General features: G+C 44.1%; 1 protein-coding gene across 1 annotated transcript in view; it reads right to left on the bottom strand.

The window, feature by feature from the left end:
* Nucleotides 1-19,931, bottom strand: part of UFL1 (UFM1 specific ligase 1) — a gene marked incomplete at its 5' end in the record, with an annotated part of 139,820 nt that extends 119,889 nt beyond the window's left edge. Inside the window, one exon of the mRNA XM_082250898.1 lies at nt 19,890-19,931. Coding sequence (XP_082107024.1) covers nt 19,890-19,931 — 42 coding nt within the window. The remainder of the gene's footprint in view (nt 1-19,889) is intronic.
* Between the last annotated feature and the right edge of the window lie 248 nt (nt 19,932-20,179).

Below are 20,179 nucleotides of genomic sequence, written 5' to 3'. Positions count from 1 at the left end.
CTCTCCTCCTCCGGCCTGACTCCCGCTGTGTCTAAACACAGCATGAGCGAGCCTCCGGCGGCACGCACATGCCGCCAAGATCACTAGGAGTCCAGCGACGTAGACCAGTCCAGGGGAGCCGACCTGCAGTAGTAGTACTGTGAGCGGTCGGCAAGTGGTTAATGCATGCTAATATTCTACTGGCCTAGCTTGTTGCAGCTTGACATTGCATGCAATTGCCGAGTTGAGTATCATCAACTAGGACCCCCAAATTTTGTTCCATCCTCCATTCCCCCAGAGGTTCCCCCCCTAATGTGTATCTTGCATTCACATATTTGGCACCCATGTGCATTACTTTACATTTTCCTACAATAAACCTCATTTGCCATGTGTTTGCTCACCCTGTTATTTTATCAAAGTCTTCCTGTAAAGTTTCTATATCCTGCAGTAAAATTGATTACCCTGCTTAGCTTTGTATCATCAGCAAATACTGACATTGAGCTATTTTAGATTCCTTTTAGATTGTAAGCTCTAACAAGCAGGGCCCTCTGATTCCTTTTGTACCAAAATATATTGTAACTGTAACGTCTGCCTTCATTTTTTAAGCGCTGCTCAAACATAAATCCTGTATAATAAAAAATAATATTTTATCCCATTCTCTTTATCATTTATGGACAAGTTCAACAGGATTGGTCACAGGACATAGCTCTGGCGTACCCCACTTATAACTGCAGGCCATTCTAAAGATATGTATCACCACCCTCTGTAACCAGTTTTCTATTCAGGGACATACACTATCATTGATGCAAACAGATCTCAATTAAGGAATGCTAAACAACAGATATGTGAAGATCTGGACCTTAAATTGACATTTTGCACACTGACACACTGTAGTTAGTGCTAAACTGACAATCCAACATGCTACAATCACATATACATAGTACTTTGTATAGGGCCCATGCACACTACGCTGCTTTTGTGTGTTGTGTCACACTTCAGTGTGCACTTCGTTAACTACTTGCCGCCCGCACAGAATAAGTATACTCTTCCGGGTTTGTACCGCAATGTGGTTGGACACAGCAGAATTTTGTCAGCAGGTCCCTGCTAATAGTTCATGGCTGAGACTTGCTGGTTGGCTGTGTCCAATTACAGTGCAGAGCCCAGTGTTTTTGCAAACACACAGGGCTCTGTATACTGATCAGCAATCTTGCAAAGCAGGGAGAAAAAAAAACAGGCAGATAGAAAAGTTAGAAAAAACAGCAAGCATTGCATATTGTTGGGCACATATTTCCCCCGATTGCCCCTAGATGCTAACTTCTTCCCAGCCAGTATCATTAGTACAGTGTCAGTGTACAGCATTATCACTGTATTAGTGTCACTAGTGATATCAGTGTCTTTAGTGACGCACCCAGGAAGTGTGTGTGAGCGTCAGATTATCCGCCACCCTATCACAGTGACCCACGGGAGATTGGTGTGCCATTCAGGCTCATTTGACAATCTAGGGAGTAATGTAGATGGTTCTGAGTCCGCTGCTAGGGAGTGAAGCTTGTTCCAGCTCCTGTAGTCACTAGAGGATGTGCAGCACTGGGGATTCCCTCCACCCCATCACAGTCCCACTATATGTTGCTGATTACCGCCATTACAGTATAGAGTGTAAAGCTGCGTAAATTCAAGTATATACAGTGCATCCGGAAAGTTTTCACAGCACTTCACTTTTTCCACATTTTGTTATGTTACAGCCTTATTTCAAAATGGATTAAATTCATTATTTTCCTCAAAATTCTACAAACGATACCCCATAATGACAATGTGAAAGAAGTTTGCTTGAAATCTTTGCAAATTTATTAAAAATAAAAAAATCCCATGTACATAAGTATTTACAGCCTTTGACATGACACTCAAAATTGAGCTCACATGCATCCTGTTTCCACTGATCATCATTGAGATGTTTCTACAACTTGATTTAAGTCCACCTGTGGTAAATTCAGTTGATTGGACATGATTTGGAAACGCACACACCTGTCTATATAAGGTTCCACATTTAACAGTGCATGTCAGAGCACAAACCACGCCATGAAGTCCAAGGAATTGTCTGTAGACCTCTTAGACAGGCTTGTATTGAGGCACAGATCTGGGGAAGGGTACAGAAACATTTTTGCAGCATTGAAGGCTCAATGAGCACAGTGGCCTCCATCATCCGTAAATTGAAGAATTTTGGAACCATCAGGACTCTTCCTAGAGCAAGCAGCCCAGCCAAACAGAGATCGGGGTAGAAGGGCCTTAGTCAGGGAGGTGACCAAGAACCTGATGGTCACTCTGACAGAGCTCCAGCATTTCTCTGTGGAGAGAGGAGAACCTTCCAGAAGAACAACCATCTCTGCAGCACTCCACCAATCAGACCTGTATGATAGAGTGGTCAGACGGAAGCCACTCAGTAAAAGGCACAAGACAGGCTGCCTGGAGTTTGCCAATAGTCACCTGAAGGACTCTCATACCATGAGTAAAAAAATTCCTTGGTCTGATGAAACAAAGATTGAACTCTCTGGTGGTGGCAGCATCTTGCTATGGGGATGTTTTTTAGCGGCGGGAACTGGGGGACTAGTCAGGATTGAGGGAAAGATGAATGCAGCAATGTACAGAGACATCCTTGATGAAAACCTGCTCCAGAGCACTCTGGACCTCAGACTGGGATGAAGGTCCATCTTCCAACAGGACAACGACCCCCAAGCACACAGCAAGATAACAAAGGAGTGGCTACAGGACAACTCTGTGAATGTCCTTGAGTGGCCCAGCGAGAGCCCAGACTTGAACCCGATTGAACATCTCTGGAGAGATATGAAAACGGCTCTGCACTGACACTCCTCATCTAACCTGATGGAGCTTGAGAGGTCCTGCAAAGAAGAATGGGAGAAACTGCCCAAAAATATGTCTGCCAAGCTTATAGCATCATACTCAAAAAGACTTGAGGCTGTAATTGGTGCCAAAGGTGCTTCAACAAAGTATTGAGCAAAGGCTGTGAATACTTAAGCCCTGTTCACACCTGAGTGTTTTTCAGCTCATATAAAAACACACATCTCTGAAGTCTCAAAATGCCCAACAAGCAAACCCCACACATTTTAATGGCCCCTGTTCACATATGAGCATTTTGTCGCCTGAAGCAAAATAACTGAAGCTTAAAAAAGTACATGAGCTTCTTTTTTGGCAGATTACAAGCATTTTTGTTAGATGTCAATGCCTGCCTCCAAACACCTCCAAAAAACACCTGGAAAAAGCTAAAAAAAAAAAAAAAAAACACACGCCTAAGGCTATGTTCATATATAGGGCTTTGCTATTTTTACAGACATTTTAGGTTGACAAGTGACCAATAAAAAAATAATGGGCCATACACACTATAAGATTTTCTGAAGACTTTTTCCTTTAGACTTACCAAAACCCTATATGAGGTCAAACCTAAACACTTTCACTTTGTATGCAATCTGGCAGGCCCTTGCACTACATAGAAAAGGTAAATCTGAGGAAATCTAACCACAAAAGTTGGATAGTGTGTATTCAGCTTTAGAATGCCTGTAATCTGCCAAAAAAGAATCTCATGTACTTTTTTGAGCGATGAGTGTTTTGCTTAAGGCGACAGAACGCTCAGATGTGAACAGGGGCCATTGAAATGAATGGGATTGGTCTTGTTGGGCGTTTTTAGAGCTGAGGCTTACAGCAGAAAATAGTCCCAAAAACGCCTGAAAACAATATGCTCAGGTGTGAATGGAACCTTATGTACATGTGATTTTTCTTATTTTTAATAAATTTGCAAAGATCTCAAACTTTCACATTGTCATTATGGAGCGTTTGTCGAATTGTAAGTAAAATAATGAATTTAACCTATTTTGGAATAAGGCTGTAAAATACCAAAATGCGTAAAAAGTGAAGCGCTGTCAATACTTTCTGGATGCACCGTGTATATATCACAAATAATATGTATCCCACAAAAGTGTGTACACCCCTCACATTTTTGTAAATATTTTATTATATCTTTTCATGTGACAACACTAAAGAAATTACACTTTGCTACAATGTAAAGTAGAGAGTGTACAGCTTGTATAACAGTGTAAATTTGCTGTCCCCTCAAAATACCTCAACACACAGCTACTAATGTCTAAACCGCTGGCAACAAAAGTGAGTCAATATTTTGTGTGGCCACTATTATTTTCCAGCACTGCCTCAACCATCTTGGGCATGGAGTTCACCAGAGCTTCACAGGTTGCCACTGGAGTCCTCTTCCACTGCTACATGATGACATCATGGAGCTGGTGGATGTTGGAGACCTTGCGCTCCTCCACCTTCCATTTGAGGATGCCCCACAGATGCTCAATAGGGTTTAGGTCTGGAGACATACTTGGCCAGTCCATCACCATTACCCTCAGCTTCTTTAGTAAGGCAGTGATCGTCTTGGAGGTGTGTTTTGGGTCGTTATGTTAGAATACTGCATTGCGGCCCAGTCTCCAAAGGGAGGGGATCATGCTCTGCTTCAGTATGTCACAGTATATGTTGGCATTCATGGTTCCCCCAATGAACTGCAGCTCCCCAGTGCTGGCAGCACTCATGCAGCCCCAGACCATGACACTCCCACCACCATGCTTGACTGTAGGCAAGACACACTTGTCTTTGTACTCCTCACCTGGTTGTTGTCTCACACACACTTGACACCATCTGAACCAAATAACTTTATCTTGGTCTCATCAGACCACAGGATATGGTTCCAGTAATCCATGTCCTTAGTCTGCTTGTCTTCAGCAAACTGTTTGCGGGCTTTCTTGTGCATCATCTTTAGAAGAGGCTTCCTTCTAGGACGACAGCCATGCAGACCAATTTGATGCAGTGTGCAGTGTATGGTCTGAGCACTGACAGGCTGACCCTCCACCCCTTCAACCTCTGCAGTAATGCTGGCAGCACTCATACGTCTATTTCCCAAAGACAACCTCTGGATAGGACGCTGAGCACATGCACTCAACATCTTTGGTCAACAGTGGCGAAGCCTGTTCTGAGTGGAACCTGTCCTGTTAAACCACTGTATGGTCTTGGCCACGTGCTGCAGTTCATTTTTAGGGTCTTGGCAACCTTCTTATGGCCTAGGCCATCTTTATGTAGAGCGACAATTATTTTTTCAGATCCTCCGAGAGTTCTTTCCCATGGAAGTGCCATGTTGAACTGCCAGTGACCAGTATGAGAGAGTGAGAGCGATAACACCAAATTTAACACTCCTAATCCCCATTCACACCTGAGACCTTGTAACACTAACGAGTCACATGACACAGAGGAGAGAAAAATGGCTAATTGGGCCCAACTTGGACATTTTCACTTAAGGGTGCACTCACTTTTCTTGCCAGCGGTTTAGACATTAATAGTTGTGTGTTGAGTTATTTTGAGAGGACAGCAAATGTACAGTTATACAAGCTGTACAGTCACTACTTTATATTGTAGCAAAGTGTTATTTCTTCAGTGTTGTCGCATGAAAAGATGTAAAAAAATATTTACAAAAATGTAAGAGGTATACTCACTTTTGTGAGATACTGTACTTATTGGGGTTTTTTGGCCAGACATGTAGCAGAATACATTCTGGCCTAAATTTATGATAAAATTTGATTTTACTGGATAAGTTTTATAACAGAAAGTAGAAAATCGTGGGGATTTTAAAATACATTATGGGCATTTTTGTGTTTATATCACAAAAAAAAATAAAAAAAAAATGTATATAAATTTAATTTAGCTACAGTGCTGCATGACTGAGCAATCGCCAGTTGCTCAGTGCAGAAAAGCCAAAATTGCCCTGGTCATGAAGGGGGTAAAACCTTCCGGAGACCAAGTGGCTAAAGGCCAACTGTACCTTTAAGACCATGTTGCATGTTAGACCCATATTTAGGGTGTAACACAATAAATGGTGTCAAGCTGATTACCCTCCCCCCTCAAAATGGCCCCCTTCTGACAGTGTGCAGGCTTTTTTCTTCCCCGCAGCAGCTGTCAGTTTTGAAATTGGCGCAGAGCCCCACACAGGCACATCATTCATTCCCAGACCTCTGTTAATGAATTAACTACAAGTCCTGTCTTCCGGCACAGCAGTCAGAATTGTAGTTTTTAATGGAACACAAGTCCTGTTATTACCAGGAATGAGCTCAGGCATGTTCGGACACCAGTCTGAACCCACCTGAGCTATGTTCCCAGGAAGCTTTCAAAGCCAACAGCCAATCATAGGTAAAGGGGGCATTCCACACTCCGTGGCTGTACACAGTGCCTTACAAAAGTATTCACCCCCCCCCCCCCCCTTGGCATTTTGCGTGTTTCGTTGCCTCACAACCTGGAATTAACATGGATGGATTGATTGAGGATTTGCATCATTTAAATTACAGAACATGCCCACAACTTTGATGTTTTTTTTGTTTTTTTTTTATTGTGAAGCAAAACATCAAATAGGACAAAATAACAGAAAAAGTCAATGTGCATAACTATTTGCCCCCCCCCCCCCCCCTAAAGTCAATACTTTGTAGAGCCACGTTTTGCAAGAATCACAGCTCCAAGTCGCTTTGGATAAGTCTCTAGGAGCTTGCCACATCTTACCACTGGGATTTTTGCCCATTCCTCCTTGCAAAACTGCTCCAGCTCCTTCAAGTTGGATGGTTTGCCCTTGTGAACAGCAATCTTTAAGTCTAACCACAGATTTTCTATTGGATTGAGGTCTGGGCTTTGACTAGGCCATTCCAACACATTTACATGTTTCCCCTTAAACCACTCAAGTGTTGCTTTAGCAGTGTGTTTGGGGTCATTATCCTGCTGGAGGGTGAACCTCCATCCTAGCCTCAAATCACGCACAGAGTGGTATAGGTTTTGCTTAAGAATATCCCTGTATTTAGCACCATCCATCTTTCCCTCAACTCTAACCACTTTCCCAGTCCCCACTGCTGAAAAATTGGTGTTCTTTGGGTGATGTGATGGGTTTGCGCCAGACATAGCGATTTCTTTGATAGCCGAAAAGTTCAATTTTAGTCACATAAGACCAGACCACCATCCTCCATACATTTTGGGAGTCTCCCACATGCCTTTTCACAAACTCAAAACGTGCCATTTTGTTTTTTGCTGAAAGTAATGGCTTTCTTCTGGCCACTCTGCCATAAAGCCCAACTCTATGGAGCATACAGCTTATTGTCCTCCTATGTACAGATACTCCAGTCTCTGCTGTGGAACTCTGCAGCTCCTCCAGGGTTACCTTAGGTCTCTGTGCTGCCTCTCTGGTTAATGCCCTCCTTGCCCGGTCCATGAGTTTTGGTGGGAGGCCGTCTCTTGGCAGGTTTGCTGTTGTGCCATGTTCTTTCCATTTGTTTATGATACATTTGATGGTGCTCCTGGGGATCATCAAAAATTTGGGATATTTTTTTTATAACCTAACCCTGACTTGAACTTCTCAACAACATTGTCCCTTACTTGTTTGGAGAGTTCCTTGGTCTTCATGGCAGTGTTTGGTTAGTGGCGCCTCTTGCTGGGGCAACCTCTGTGGCCTTTCAAAAAGGTGTATATATGTAATGACAGATCATGTGACACTTAGATTGCACACAGGTGGACATCATTTCACAAATTATGCGACTTCTGAAGGTAATTGGTTGCACCAGAGCTTTTTATGGGCTTCATAACAAAGGGGGTGAATACATACGCACATGCCAATTTTCTGTTTTCCATTTCTAAAAAATAGTTTTATGTATATATTTTTCTCCTTTCACTTCACCAACTTAGACTATTGTGTTCTGATCCATCATATAACATTCAAATTAACAAAACATTAAACTTAAGGCTGTAATGTAACAAAATAGGTAAAAAGTCAAGGGGGGTGAATACTTTTGCAAGGCACTGTATGCAAGGGGCATGTATACATTGCTGGGGGCAGAACACCTCTGCCATCTATGATTAGCTGTTGGCTTTGACAGCTTCCAGGCAGGATAGCTGGGTGGGTTGAGACTTGTGTTCAAAAACACAGCTGAGCTCATTCTCATCACTGGTGATCACTGCACTTGTAGTCTATTGACACTCCCTCCAGCTCAGTAACAATGTCTGTACCTCTGTATGGACAGCTGGGGGAAAAGTCTGCAGGCACTTGTCATCCAAATCATTTGGTGGAGGGGGGATTATGGTGTGGGATTGTTTTTCAGGGGATGGGCTTGGCCCCTTAGTTCCAGTGAAGGGAACTCTTGCATCAACATACATTTAGGATATGCTTTGTGGGTACAGTTTGGGGATGGCCCCTTCCTGTTCCAATATGACTGCACAACAGTGCACAAATCAAGGTCCATGAAGACATGGATGAGTAAGTTCGGGGTGGAGGAACTTGACTGGCCTGCACAGAGTCCTAACCTCAACCCGATAGAACACCTTTGGGATGAGTAAGAGCAGGGACTGAGAGCCAGGCCTTCTCTCCAACATCAGTGCCTGACCTCACAAATGCGCTTCTGGAAGAATGGTCAAACATTCCCGTAGACACATTCCTAAACCTTGTAGACAGACTTCCTTGAAAATGTAATGCGGTTATAGCTGCAAAGGGTGGCCCAACTCAATATTGAACCCTACGGACTAAGACTGGGATGCCATTAAAGTTCATGTGCGTGAAAAGGCAGCTGTCCCAATACTTTCAGTAATATAGTGTACCAGTGCAGGGCCATGTTTTCTCACATAGGGAGGCACAGGTGTTCTGTACATTCCAGGGCAGGAAGTCCTATTGACTTCTAGAGGGACACAGCCTATGTGCCTGAATATCACATACATGTGGGTGTGTGTTCCTGACAGAGCCGGGACAAGGTCATCCAGCGCCCAGGGCAAGGATGCCAAAGTGCGCTCCCCCCCCTTCCCTTAGGGTTAGGGTGAAGGCGCCCCCCCATACCTGCAATAAACCATTGCACCCAGGGCAACTGTCCCTCCTGCCCACTCCTTGTCCCGGCCCTGGTTCCTGAACTCCTGAGTGCAGTTGGGGACACCCACTTACATATATATATGATACTGGGACACAGTGTCCCAAACAGAAGTCAATAGGACTTCCTGCACGGGATGCACAAAATACCTGTGTGTCTTCGTGTAGGAAAACACAGCTCTGCAGGAGAGTACTGTGTGAATGAGACCTTTCCTACCAAGTGGTGGACTAAAGCTGGATACACACTATACAACTTTTGTTGTTCAATTTCCTTTAGATTTACCTTTAACTATGTAGTGCAAGGGCCTGCCTGACTGCATACAAATTGAAAGTGTTTAGGTCTGACCTCATTATACAGGGTTTCGGTAAATCTAAAAGAAAAAAATTGTAGTGTGTATCCAGCTTTAGGCTGGCCATACATGTTCAATTTGCTTGTTCAATTTTCTTTTAACCTCCCTGGCGGTCTGATTATGTGAGAATTTTGAGCTAAAAGAGGTACATTGTTTTGCTGTAAATCTGTTTTATATTTTAGGCCTGTAATTCTTAGGAATAACCCACTGTTAAAATCTGAACTAACAAGAGTCTAGTAGACATCCCGGGTATGATAAAGTTTGAAACACGAAATCATAAATTATAATATAATAATAATACATTTCATCAAATTCTTCATTGTTTTCGAAGTGGAGATATTTCATTATGAGGGAGAATCTGTACTCTGACATGACCGTGCCAAAGAATGGAGTGGCAAGTAATGTATTGGTTGTCCAATACCACTTCTGCAGGGGTTTCCCCACCACTCCCTGAAGAATTTTTAGGCCCAGAGATTTCCAAATGTCACCTTTGGTCACTGGTTCCCACTTTCTGCATCTTGCAAACTTCCGATGCGTAGCCAATTGTTGCTCTTTGTACCGGTTGGTCTCGGTAACTATTTTTTCAATAACCTCATCGGTCAGAAATAACTGGAGGTATGCCAAGGGGTTATCATGGTCAACGTCAACTTTCATACCAGGTGCTCCTGTAAAGGGGAATCTTGGGGGCACTGCCTGATCCGTAGCGCAGTCAATAGAGCTCCAAGTTCACACATTACTGAGCTCAGTCGCAGAATCGTCGCTGTCATCACTTCAAGTACCTGATGATGGATTTTCCCACGAATCGCTATCGCTCAGTTCTTCAAATAATTCCGATTCACCGTCTCTGTTTTCCAGTTCGTCCAAAAGCGCTTTTGAGCTAAAAGAATGCTTTTTGGACGCCATGGAGGTTCTCAATTTTCCAGGCACAAAGAACTGCAAAAAGTACAGGCAGGGCACTGGAAAAGGCACCAGGTGAAAACCTGTGATGAAATAGGATGATACAAAATTGGAATCCTAACAGATTACATTGTATCATGTCATTTCTTTAATTTATTTTTTTTAATCTCCCAGCGATTCCTCCCCCCTGCGTCACAGCGCTCGCAGGGAAGGGAACCAGAAGACAGGTGAGGGAGGATGGCTGGAGGACGCCGGGGGTCTGAGTGGAAGGTAAGTGCGATTGTTGGGTAATCCCGAGTGTGGCTCGGGGTTACTGCTTTTGGCACTGTATATTACCAGGAAGCCACAATCTGGAATACCGCCAGGGAGGTTAAACTGACCCTAAATTATGTAATGCAAGGACCTGCCTAACTGAATACAATTGAAAGTGGTTTAGTTTGTTTGACCTCATATTATATGGTTTTTGTAAGTCTGAGTGCCGGTTCACACATATGCGATGTCAGACATTGCATGCAATTCGGAGCGCACTGCTCTGCAAATCACTCGCAATGTCTGTGAGTTTTAAATTCAGCCATACAGATTGCATGGCTGAATTTGCATTGCACTTGGACCAAAGTCGCACAGGACCCTTTTATGGTCCGCACCAGAATGAGATCGCATCAGTGTTCACACCTATGTGATCCAATTCATGTCTGAACTGACAGTTCGCACTGCGATATGCGAACTGATCTGGGGGTGTCGTTACCTTTGTATTGACATCCCCCGCGATTTGCATATGGCAGCGTGAACTGCCTGCGAGTCGGGTGCAATGTGGGAACCCGCAGTGGATTTACAGGCATATGAACCAGCACTAAAAGAAAATAATACAAGAACACTGAACATGTATGGCCAGCCTTAGCACTCCTTCCTTTCGAATGGGCACAAAAAGCATGCAGCATTTTCTCTGACACAGGTTACCGTGCATTAACCACTTTAGCCCCGCTCACATGGAGGCTACTGCGGCAAAGTGCCGCGATCCCGGCCAGCGACGTAGACCTACGTCGCTGGACTCCGCCCCTTGTGGGCGGCGCTCGCGCGCCGCCGGAGGCTCGCTCCCGCTGTGTTCATTCACAGCGGGAGTCGGGCCAGGGGAGGAGCAGCGGCGATTGCCGCTGCTCTGCCCCGATCGTCGGGGATCGAGTCTGGAGATCCGCCCGCTGTGTGTAAACACAGCGGGCGGATCTCCATAGTGACAGGGACTGACAGATCGGAGTGTTCAGCATAGCTGGACATCCGATCTGTCCTTCTGTCACACAGTCACCTCCCCCCCTACACGTCAGTAAGCACCAGGCATACATTAACCCTTCCCTCTCCAATAAAATTAACCCCTTCCCTACCAGTGTCATTTTTACAGTAACAGTGCATATATATAGCACTGATTACTGTAGAAATGTCACTGGTACCCCCAAAAGTGTCAAAAATGTCAGTCAAGGGTCCAATCTGTCCGCCGCAATGTCGCAGTCCCGCAAAAAAAAAAAAATCGCAGATCACCGCCATTACGCGTTAAAAAAAAAAAACACCAAAAATGACAGAAATCTTTCCCTTAGTTAGTAAACGCAATAACTTTTGCGCAAACCAATCAAAATACGCTTATTGCGATTTTTTTTACTAAACATAGGTAGCATAAAACAAATTGGCCAAAAATTTAAAAAAAATTTGATTTTTACATTTTTTTGGGGGGAATTTCATATAAAAAAATGTGAAAAATATTGTTATTTTTTCAAAATAAACGCTCTTTTTTTGTTTATAGCGCAAAAAGTAAAAATCGCACAGGTGATCAAATACCACCAAAAGAAAGCTCTGTTTGTGGGAAAAAAAGGACGTAAATTTAGTTTGGGTACGGCGTCGCACGACCGCGCAATTGTCAGTTAAAGTCGCACAGCGCCGAATCGCAAAAAGTGGCCTGGACGGAAGACAGCAAAATCCTCCGGTGGTAAAGTGGTTAAAGTGCATTGCCTTAGTGCATTGAGGTGGCGTTCAAAGCAAACCGCTCTGCAACGCCCCGACACATGCAACGTATGTTGGGGCAATGCATGCAATTGCAAAAGAGCGTTTCACCCCTTGTGTTTTAATATGTGACGACAATGTCTATGAGAAGAAATGGCAATCACCCTGCAGTAGATATGAGACTAGAGCTCCTGAGCAGTGTCAGGTGGGTGCAGTGAGAAACAGAGCATGCTGGGAGATGTAGTTGTAGAAGCCTGTGTGTGGTGCTGATGTTATACAGGCCGTACATATGATATGGCAGTGTATTGCTATGGCCGCTGCACAGCCCGGGTTACCTCTGCACGGTGTCGCTGAGCTGAGCTCTCTGGAAGTCAGCGGCCAGGCGCCGTATTTCTTCCCAGTCTGCAGACATGTCTGTATTATGTCAGCGTCCTCCGTACAGACACGTCACCTCACCGGCTACGGAGACCGGGCCAGACCAAGCTTCCTGGGAGGAGCTGTGCTCCGAGCTACCATGTGTCACACCAATACGCGGTGTCACAGTGCAAGCATCTTTTCTGCAGCAGTCTATACATTGTTATTCAAAGGGAAATTCCTGCTAAGTACCAGGGTAATTGTCACAAGATTTCCTCTCTGTACCTAGTTTGGTGACAATCCCTTTACTTTCAGTAGTAAGATAAAATAAATAGCAACATAAGTAAGGATTGTTAAAGTGATTGTAACCTTGTGAAACAACCCATTCAGTTTAACTACCTCAGTACCAGGCACTTATACCCCCTCCTATCCAGGACAATTTTCAGCTTTCAGGCTGTCGCACTTTGAATGACTATTGCGCGGTCATGCAACACTGTACCCAAATGACATTGTTTTTATCATTTTCTTCATGCAAAGAGAGTTTTCTTTTGGCATTTAATCACAGCTGGGGTTTTTTTTATTTTTTACTACAAAAAGACCAAAACTTTTGAAAAAGCAAAACAATTTTCTTAGTTTCTGTCAGAAATGTTGTAAAACAGTCATTTTTCTCAGTAGATTTTGAGTATGTAGCCAGGTGTAATTTTTATCCTTCGCTGATGTGCGCTAATGAGGCTGCACTGAAGGGCACTGATGGGGCCGCACTGATAGGTTGCACTGATAGGCACTAATAGGCAGCACTTATGGGCACTGATAGGCAACACTGATAGGTACTAATAGGTGGCACTGATGGGTACTAATAGGCAGCACTTATGGGCACTGATAGGTGGCACTGATGGGCACTGATAGGCACTAATAGGCAGCACTTATGGGCACTGATAGGCGACACTGATGGGTACTGATAGGTAGCACTGATGGGTACTAATAGGCAGCACTGATGGGCACTAATAGGCACTAATAGGCAGCACTTATGGGCACTGATAGGCAACACTGATGGGTACTGATAGGTGGTACTGATGGGTACTAATAGGCAGCACTTATGGGCACTGATAGGTGGCACTGATTGGCACTAATAGGCAGCACTTATGGGCACTGATAGGCGACACTGATGGGTACTGATAGGTGGCACTGATGGTTACTAATAGGCAGCACTTATGGGCACTGATAGGTGGCACTGATGGGCACTAATAGGCAGCACTTATGGTCACTGATAGGAAGGGCCGGCACTACCTTTAAGGCAACCCAGGCAGTAGGGGGCGCCAGCATCCTGCCTGCTGCTCCCGGAATCAGTATGGACCAGCAGGTGCGGGCAGCGCTCCTCATGCTGATTCTGTGCCGCCTGAGCGCTCATGTTGTTTGTAAGGGTTCAGGGCTGAGGGCTCCAGCGTCATTGAAACCTTCATAGGAAAGTATTAAATAATGCTTTCCTATGGGGCACATGCGCATTAGGTTTTCCCTGCCAACATCAGCTGGCGGGGGAGACCTAATGCACATGCGCGACAAAGGAGAGCAGGAGAGCCTGACCCAGCACCGACTCTGCCGAGGTAAGTCACTGAAGGGGTTTTAACCCCTTCAGCAACTTGGGGTGGGGTGGAGGGATGGGAGCACTGGAAAGGGAGAGAGCGGCACTTAAGTCTAAATTAAAACTGCCCCACCCCCTGTTACACGGTTTGACTGTAAAGTATTCATGCACAAAAACAATTAAACTCTCTAAGGTCCGGTTCACACTTATGCGATGCGGGAAGGCTGCGAATTCGCAGCCTGTTCCCGCATCGCACACGCACCCCCGGCAGTTCACACTGCCATATGCGATACGCTGGGGGTGTCAATGTAATCTTAACGACACCCCCAGTTTGATCGCATATCGCAGTGCGATCTTGCAGTTTGCACAGGATCGGATCGCACAAGTGTGAACCGCTGTGCGATCCGATCCTGATGCGGCTTCCAAAAAGGGTCCTGTGTGTGTTTGCTGCGGCTGCGGTGCGAATTTAGCCATACAAAACCGCACAGCCGATCGCATGCAGTGCGCTCCGACATTACATGGGAACCCCGCACTCGCATAAGTGTGAACCGGGGCTAAGGCTCTTCTGTTACCACTACTTTTCCTTTATGGTCCAATTCACACTATGCTTTGCCGCATGCATTTTTGTATGTTGAGGTATGTTGTTTTAAAGCAGTTGTATATTGCCAAAACAAAAAACAAAAAAAAAACCCTGCAAGACAAAGGCATAATGAGCTAGTATGCATTGCATACTAGCTCATTATGAAATACCTTAAAACGAAGCCCCGACACGGATGCCCGGACACCACTGTGGGAGCTATCATGCTCCCTCGGCTTCTTTTCCGGGTTCGGCGGCTCCGGCGCTGGGAGTGTCCGGAGCCGCGATGACGTCACTCCCACGCATGCGCGTGGGAGTCACTTTCCGGCAAGTAGCCGGCAAGGAACTCTGAAGGTCCGCCAAAGTGTCAGCGGCTGCATGCAGGTTTAATATCTCCTAAACCGTGCAGGTTTAGGAGGTATTAATTGTACCTACATGTAAGCCTTATTATAGGCTTACCTGTAGGTAAAAATATTGAGTATACTACCGCTTTAAGGTGGTTCTTTTATTGTGAATGAGCTGTGAATGTACTTCATTCAGTGAATGAAAAAAGTACCTGTTCTGTTTAGCTACTCACTCACATCGTGGGCTGAGCATATGGGGGGGACAGCAATTTTTATTTTGCCCAGGGTGGCAAAAATCCTTGCACTGGACCTGCTGATAGGTGGCACTAATGGGCAGCACTGAAAGGCAGCACTGATTGTAGAGTTGCACAATTAATTCTTAAAAATTGCAATCTTGATTCCCCCCATCTTAAAAGCGCATGTCCTCGATTCTTACAGAGCTGTTCTCTGCTCACTCACAGCTGTCAAAAAACAAAACAAAAAAAAGCCTCCAGCAAATGTTTATCAACATTGTTAAGGATACTAGATAACTATAAATACAATGCTTTACAATGTATCATTTTCTTATTTTAGTTCAAAAGAATGAACTTCCATCTGTAAGTGAGGGAAGTTTAACCTCTTAACGACTAAGCCTTTTTCTGAAACTTGTTGCTTACAAGTTAAAATCAGTATTTTTTGCTAGAAAATTCCTTAGAATCCCCAAACTTTATATATATATATATATATATATATATATATACATATACAGTGCCTTGCGAAAGTATTCGGCACCCTTGAACTTTGCGACCTTTTGCCACATTTCAGGCTTCAAACATAAAGATATAAAACTGTAATTTTTTGTGAAGAATCAACAACAAGTGGGACACAATCATGAAGTGGAACGAAATTTATTGGATATTTCAAACTTTTTTAACAAATAAAAAACTGAAAAATTGGACATGCAAAATTATTCGGCCCCCTTAAGTTAATACTTTGTAGCGCCAGCTTTTGCTGCGATTACAGCTGTAAGTCGCTTGGGGTATGTCTCTATCAGTTTTGCACATCGAGAGACTGAAATTTTTGCCCATTCCTCCTTGCAAAACAGCTCGAGCTCAGTGAGGTTGGAGGGAGAGCGTTTGTGAACAGCAGTTTTCAGTTCTTTCCACAGATTCTCGATTGGATTCAGGTCTGGGATTTGACTTGGCCATTCTAACACCTGGATGATCCAAGACATAAAGCAATGCCGATAAACGACACGAACCATTCCATTGTAGATTTTGCTTTATGTCTTGGATCATTGTCTTGTTAGAAGACAAATCAGGTCTTTTGCAGACTCCATCAGGTTTTCTTCCAGAATGGTCCTGTATTTGGCTCCATCCATCTTCCCATCAATTTAACCATCTTCCCTGTCCCTGCTGAAGAAAAGCAGGCCCAAACCATGATGCTGCCACCACCATGTTTGACAGTGGGGATGGTGTGTTCAGGGTGATGAGCTGTGTTGCTTTTACGCCAAACATAACGTTTTGCATTGTTGCCAAATAGTTTGATTTTGGTTTCATCTGACCAGAGCACCTTCTTCCACATGTTTGGTGTGTCTCCCAGGTGGCTTGTGGCAAACTTTAAACGACACTTTTTATGGATATCTTTAAGAAATGGCTTTCTTCTTGCCACTCTTCCATAAAGGGCAGATTTGTGCAGTATACGACTGATTGTTGTCCTATGGACAGAGTCTCCCACCTCAGCTGTAGATCTCTGCAGTTCATCCAGAGTGATCATGGGCCTCTTGGCTGCATCTCTGATCAGTCTTCTCCTTGTATGAGTTGAAAGTTTAGAGGGACGGCCAGGTCTTCGTAGATTTGCAGTGGTCTGATACTCCTTCCATTTCAATATTATCGCTTTCACAGTGCTCCTTGGGATGTTTAAAGCTTGGGAAATCTTTTTGTATCCAAATCCGGCTTTAAACTTCTCCACAACAGTATCTCGGACCTGCCTGGTGCGTTCCTTGTTCTTCATGATGCTCTCTGCGCTTTAAACGGACCTCTGAGACTATCACAGTGCAGGTGCATTTATACGGAGACTTGATTACACGCAGGTGGATTCTATTTATCATCATTAGTCATTTAGGTCAACATTGGATCATTCAGAGATCCTCACTGAACTTCTGGAGAGAGTTTGCTGCACTGAAAGTAAAGGGGCTGAATAATTTTGCACGCCCAATTTTTCAGTTTTTTATTTGTTAACAAAGTTTGAAATATCCAATAAATTTTGTTCTACTTCATGATTGTGTCCCACTTGTTGTTGATTCTTCACAAAAAAATTACAGTTTTATATCTTTATGTTTGAAGCCTGAAAGGTGGCAAAAGGTCGAAAAGTTCAAGGGGGCCGAATACTTTCGCAAGGCACTGTATATATATATATATATATTTTTTTTTTTTTTAGCAGACACCCTAGAGAATAAAATGGCAATCTTTTATGTCACACTATATTTGCGCAGAAGTCTTTAAAACGCAGTTTTTTGGGGAAAAAAATACACTATAATGAGTTAAAAAAAAAACTAAACAGTAAAGTTAGCCAAATTTTTATGTATAATGTAAAAGAGGATATTACACCAAGAATCATGAGAAAATTGTGATCTTTGTTCAAAGTAAATAAATTCTGATTCTTATTTTTTCCAGAATCGTGCAGCTGTAACTGTTTGGCCTCACTGATGGGCACAGATTGGCCTCACTGATGGGCACAAACTGGTGTCACTGATAGGCAGAGTGGCATCACTGATGGGCACTGTTGGAGCTGCATTGTAATCAGGGCACTGAGGATCATTGCCCCGATTACCTTTACATGTATTCTCTGTGAGGCGAGGCCACTTATCGGCTCTCCTCACCTCACACTCTGTCAGTGAGAGAGGAAATGCCGATAAACGACACTTCCTTGTTCACATGTGATGGGCTTTGATTGGACACAGCTGATCACATGGGTAAAAAGCTGCTGCTCCTTGCCAAGATCAGGTCGCAGTGTGTCCCAGGAATACGGCACGCCTGCGATCGCAGCTTGCCCCTGGGGGCGCGCAGTCGTGGCTTAAGTGAGCGCCATCATATGATATCTTCCCAGAACGAGAGCCGCACCGGTCAGATGTCATCTGACGGCGGGCAGGTAGAAAGTGGTTCAAATAGAAATGAAAGGCAAAACATTTGTGTATAGGTATAAAAAAAAAAAAAAAACATTATAAATACTCTTTTCCCTTTTTTATAAGTTACATAGTCAGGTTGAAAAAAGACACAAGTCCATCTAGTTCAACCAATAAAATAAAGAAATAAAAAAATCATACAATCCCATATACACAATCCTATACTCACAGATGATCCAGAGGAAGGTGAAAAACCCCAGCAAAGCGTGATCCAATTTGCTACAGCAAAGGAAAAAACTCCTTACCGAGTACCCACGAGGCAATCTGATAAGAGATCACATTCCCTTTGTTCTCAGCTGTATAAAAGCTGGTGGGAGGAGAAACAGCAGTACACTAAGCTTCCCAGTGACAGGCTGTGCTGCGGGGGCGTGTCAGGACAAGTCTGATCATTGGAGGAGAGCACATTGAGTTCCCAGCACAGCTAGAGAACTGACCACTGCTTAGTGTAGACAGTTTTTGATAGGAAAGCAGAGGCAGGAACACCAGGGTTTTTACACAAAGAAAGCAATACAAAGAGAACAGGATATTTTATCATACAAGTACACAGGGCTTGCAGTTTATGGCACCTCTGGTACTGAATGTATGTAATGGCAAGTGGTGCTAAGAGGTGCTGGAGAGTCTATTGCTGGTTGCTGGGGGATCTGTTATCTCTGGAGGGGATCTATTGTTGTGCTAGTTTTGGCATTGAATTTTGATTTAGCTTTAGTTATAGTCTTTTGACTAAAATTACAGTTTCGTTTTAGTCCTATTTTAGTCATCTGCAATTGTCTAAATGTTATTCATAGTCTTTGTCTAAAATGCCATTTTAGTTTTAGTCCCATTTTAGTCATCTGCAATTGTTTTAGTTTTAGTCGAATTTCAGTCGACTAAAATCACCAGTACATTTTAGTCGAATAAAATCATTTTAGTCAACTAAAATTGAATGTGTTTACTTAAATTGTAATGCATTATTTAAGCATTTCTATAGAATTTCCAAACTCATTATATACTCCTGGAGTAAAAAAAATCTAATATCATGTTATTATTTATGGTATAAGGGTTCGAACAAACTCACAGCTACAGATTTAGCCACTCTGGATGGTCTGAGGTGGCCTATAATGCTGCACAGTGCCCTGGACGGTGGTCTGAGGAAGCCTGTAATGCTGCTCAGTGCTCTGGATGGTGGTCTGAGGCGGCCCGTAATGCACACAGTGCTCTGGACATGAACAGTTTTAAGAGGCCTGTAATGCACACAGTGCTCTGGACATGGATAGTCTGAAGAGGAGGCCTGTAATGCATTGCACACAGTGCTCTGAACAGTGGTCTGAGGAGGCCTATAATGCTGCACAGTGCTCTGGATGGGGGCTAAAATTATACACAGTACTCTGGACGGTGGTCTTACTCTGAGGAGGCCTGTAATGCACGGTGCTCTGAACGGTGGCTGTAATGCTACACAGTGCTCTGGACGGAGGTCTGAGGAGGCCTGTAATGCTGCACAGTGCTGGATGGTGGTCTCAGGTCTGAGGGATGGCCTGTAATGCACAGTACTCTGGATGCCAGTGATCAGAGGAGGCCTGTAATGCTGCACAGTGCTGGATAATGGTCTAAGCTCTGAGGGATGGCCTGTAATACACAGTGCTCTGGATGCTGGTGGTCAGAGGAGGCCTGTAATGCACACACAGTTCTCTGGACAGATAGGGGTCTGAGGGGAGGCCTCAGGCTTGTAATTGTTATGTACACACTCACAGTGGGTGCTTTCTGCTCTGGATGGTCATCATCGTGACTCATGAGTCGGCAGTGGGACTCTCGCCGGGACTCGGGAGACCTGTAATGTACAGTGCTGCTCTGGAGGGTCCTCTGAGGACTTGAAGGCCTGTAATGCTGGCTGTCGATTGCTTACTGAAAGCGGAAGCAGGCGGAGCTCAGTGGAAACCTGAAGTTAGTTCACGAGGTTAAAAGTCCCTGCCTCACATTGTCGTTTCATTTTTATTCCTAAACAAAAACGGAATTGATTTTTGTCATAGTTATTGTCAGTG

This window comes from Pelophylax lessonae (genome assembly GCF_965119305.1).
Source record: "Pelophylax lessonae genome assembly, chromosome: 3".
NCBI lineage: Eukaryota > Metazoa > Chordata > Amphibia > Anura > Ranidae > Pelophylax > Pelophylax lessonae.
Note: the sequence above shows the minus strand (reverse complement) of the source record. Positions and strands in the feature narration are given on the sequence as shown.